Genomic DNA, 4,107 nt, shown 5'->3' on the forward strand with positions numbered 1-4,107 from the left:
GCATAAGTGAAAAGAAAAGGACACGCATGAACGCAGTTAACGCCTTCCTAATAAGAAGGTGCACAAGTCGGTTCACGCAACGTACGCACTTGGGGGAAGCTTCGCAAATGTTGATAAGGAGGAATATGTAGGGGAGGATGGATGGTGCTCGTAATGCAATTGGGCATTTTAAAAATTGGCATAGATTAATAAGTAGTGCACGCTGCGCAGATGGCAACGATTAGAATGGGGAGCGACGTGGGTGATGCGTCCAACCCAGAACTTTGTGCCCCCGTCTCCCCTAGACGTCGTTGTAGAAGGTGCCCTCGTGAACGGACAGCTTGGGTGGGATAACCAACTCTGGGTGGAAGGACTGGATCTCCTTCAAAAAAATGTAACGTAGCTGTGTCTCGGAGAGCATCATCCAGTCATCGAAGGGTAGAATAATCTTACTAGCAGTAAAGCTCTCCAATTTGGTTTTTCTAACGTCCTTCAGGTAGGGGTGACTGAGAGCGCTGTCAATTGTGATCCTATTTTTAGCGTTAAATTTAAGCATAGACTGTAGTAGGTCAATTCCATCGTCCGAAATGGAAGGGAACTTTTTTCTAAAGTCGATTCCGTTTCTGGGTGGAAAGAGCTTAATATACCTGATGACGTCATCCTTTTTGATGCTCTTTAGATCATCTTCCGAGGGGGTTCCTATAACGTTAAAAATGATGTTAAGCTGATCTCTGTTGCTTTTTTCATGTACCTTTTTGGAGTTATGATCAGGAGAGAGAGGAAAACAAGAGGAGCCCGGGAATAATGGGAATCGATTTGTAGGGTTATTCACATGACTCTCCAACATGTTTAATAATTCAGCGAATATGCACCCCGTGGACCAAATGTCAATCGAGTTGGTATAATTTTCTTGTAGCAAAATAAGTTCTGGAGCTCTATACCATCTGGTCACCACATGACTGGTTAGTTGTTTCTTCAGATTTTTATTGTGAGGACCTGGTTCTTCATTTTCCTCCTTCTCCTCTAAATCCTGTACAATATGAATGTCGTTTTCACAGTTGATCGTTCTGGCTAATCCAAAGTCGCAAATTTTAACAGAGCAATCTTGGTTCAGGAGACAGTTGGCTGGTTTTAAATCTCTGTGTATAATGCCTGATTCGTGGATGTACTTTTCTCCCAACAGTAAATTGTAAAGGATCGTCTTCACATGCTCCTCCGTCAGGTAAATTGGAGTTTTAAAAAGTTTCTTCAAATCCGAATCTGCTATTTCGAGGACGATGTAGAGCTCGTCAAATTGTAGCAAATCCTCGGGGATTATCAAATCGTGCAATCCGATTATATAGTTACTTTTTAGTCTGTTCAAAATGGTTATTTCCCTCAGAATTCTCTTGCAGTCTATCAAGTCTTCGAACATTCTATTTACCTTCTTTATTGCGACGTTTTTCTTCGTGTTTCTGTCGTAGGCTAGGTACACATACCCGTAGGACCCCCTCCCTATCAGATGCTTAATTTCGTAGTTGTCTGGCACCTTCACGTTCTTTATGATAGCCTCCTTTATGTTGATCTTTTCGTCCCCTCCTTTTGCAGCGGCAACTTTTGAAGGGGCAACATCTGAAGCGGAAACTTTTTGGCCTTTCCCCTTCTCGCTTTTCTTCCTCTCCACGATGGTGCACTGCTTAGCTCCCCCCCCTTGCGTCTTACCCTTCACATGTTCACTTTTACCCGCCTTTTCCTCCCCGTCTGTGGCCTCCGTACTGGTGTTACCCTTTTTCTTCAAGCAAGCCGATTTCGCAGCTAAGTTATTCTTTTTTTTGGCATTTTTCTCTTCCCCATCTGTGTTGGAAAGCTCCTTTTTCTTCTTGAGCATTTTTTTTATTATTTCATGCGTTGTGAACGTCTCACGACGTGGCACATAAGTACATGCACACATGCGTGTAATTGTATAAATATAAGTGTGTATGCTTCCTCTACATTTATGTAGACCTCATCAATAGAGGGGCAGAGTGTAGACTAAGTGTGCAGTTTTTTTTTTTTCTCTCGCCGGTCGATCAACTGGCGAGGGGACACACCTTTAACGTCACTACAATTATGTGCAAGGATGGAAATTCATAAAATGTTTACCCCCACTTACAAAAAACATTGGCTTAATTTTTTCTGCCTACTAAAGAGTGTATGAGAAAAAAAAAAAAAAAAAAGGTGCACACTGGTTGTTTGAGATAGGCAAGATAAATATATCTCTTTAGAGGCTCATGTCCGAGGGAATATAAACGTAATGGGTGGGCTGCCTTTCCAAAGTTTACACTTTGGGTTTTATGGGCTGGACGCGCATAGGAAGGAAAAAAAAAAAAAAGTACTGTCATATAAATGGAGATAAAAAAATTTTTTAGAAAAAAAAAAATATAGCATCATCATCCTCATCCCCTTTCGCTTTTTCTCTTTCTCTCTTTCTGCCTTTCTCATTTTTTTTTTTTTTTTCTTTTTGGGCACACCCCTCCCACAGTAGGAAATCCACCTATGTGTTTATGAATTCCACGAATTCATTTCCACAAGACAAGCACACTTGTGCTTAGGAAAAAAAAAATTTATTAACCAAGTGAAGGTACAAAAAAAAAAAAATAAAATAAAAAGTAAAAAATGAAAAGTAAAACGTAAAAAGGAAAACGCAAAAGGGAAAACGTAAAAAAGAAAACATAAAAAGGAAAACGTAAAAAGGAAAACATAAAAAGGAAAACGTAAAAAGGAAAACGTAAAAGGGAAAAAGTAAAAAATAAATGGGTTCACATTTGGAGGAGAAAAAATGAATCGCCTTGGGGCTGGTTCAAATTGTTTGCTTCTTTTCCACTTGGCACATGTTCTTCCTCGACGTAGAAAAATGGACACCACTGTGAGGTGCTGGCGAAGATGGGCCCAAATTTGTGCACATGTGCATGCATTGTTAACCGTGGAAGGTCCCACTCCGGGGGGGGTGGGTCTTCACATTTAGGGAAAATGGAAAAATAAATTTCCTGGTTCGCCCACATGCAAAAAAGAAAATTCCACATCGCTGCGTCGCTGCTTAGCTGCTTAGCCGTTTAGCCGTTTAGCCACTTCCCCACTTTACCCACCATTTACGAAAAAAGGTACCGTCCGATAAGCGATCCATTCGGGAAAAGCGCCCCCTCCCCCAAGGACCCCACTTTTCTTCCTTCTCACAAATCGTGTGTACAAACGTATGGCCCCATAAAATTGGAAACGTACCTGGTCCGCGAATGCCTCTATCCACCTGGGGCCATTTACATGAAGCGCCCCATTCACTTATCACCACGTGGTTTTAAGCCATTTGAAGGAACTTCCCCTTTTGCACCATGTTTTCCAAAATGATGATTATGCCTCGTGGGGGGGGGTACGCGGTTGCACTGGAGGGGGCACTGGAAAAAAAAAAAGTTCGTTGGCAGTGGGACCAAAAAAGGGGTACCTCAAAATGGAGGTAATTCCACGTACATAAAGTGCTTTCTATAAAAGAAGTGCTAATTTTTGTAGGAAATTTTTTTTCTTTTTTGTTCCCCTCATGGAATTTATTCCCCCACTTGAGTTTCCACCTCCACCCCAAAAGTAAAGGCACACAGAGGTTTATTTTTCGATGTGATTATCACTCATTGTGATGTCCCCTTTTGCCACACCGAGTGGTGCGATGAATTATTTTTTCGAAAAGGAATTCAAAGGAGAAATGGGAAACCCTCAGCGAAAAAAAAAAAAAAAAAATAGTAAAATAAAATAACCACCATAAAGACTTCCCCTTTTTTAACGTCATAAATCAAAGCTAACGAAGAGGCGGCTGTGCCAAATAAGGCGTTGTTTTTTTTCTGGCATCAGCAGGAATTACGGTGTACGTGTGTCCACTGTGGCGAAAGCATTGTTCCTTCTCTTGCCACGCAAAGGAGACCCGCGCGGGCTTTTATTTACATCGAAAAGGAAATGGAAAATAAGAGGCAACTTCCTTTAACTTAAAAACGATCACTCGAAAGCACCTTTTCTGGAAAGCCCACTCTGTGCGATTAAAACTTTTTGCGACGTGACATCGCCCATGTGTGAATTGGCTTATCTATTTCGAGGCACAGTACGGCAAAATGAAATAGGAAAAAAAAAAAA

General features: G+C 41.3%; 1 protein-coding gene across 1 annotated transcript; it reads right to left on the bottom strand.

The window, feature by feature from the left end:
- Window positions 1–280: 280 nt before the first annotated feature.
- Window positions 281–1,846, bottom strand: PCYB_092020 (mitogen-activated protein kinase 2; the record flags this gene model as incomplete). Its single annotated transcript, XM_004222315.1, has 2 exons — window positions 281–730; window positions 812–1,846. The coding sequence occupies 2 exons, from the start codon at window positions 1,844–1,846 to the stop codon at window positions 281–283; spliced, it is 1,485 nt and encodes a 494-aa protein (XP_004222363.1).
- Window positions 1,847–4,107: the final 2,261 nt, after the last annotated feature.

Source organism: Plasmodium cynomolgi, chromosome 9, assembly GCF_000321355.1.
Source record: "Plasmodium cynomolgi strain B DNA, chromosome 9, whole genome shotgun sequence".
NCBI lineage: Eukaryota > Apicomplexa > Aconoidasida > Haemosporida > Plasmodiidae > Plasmodium > Plasmodium cynomolgi.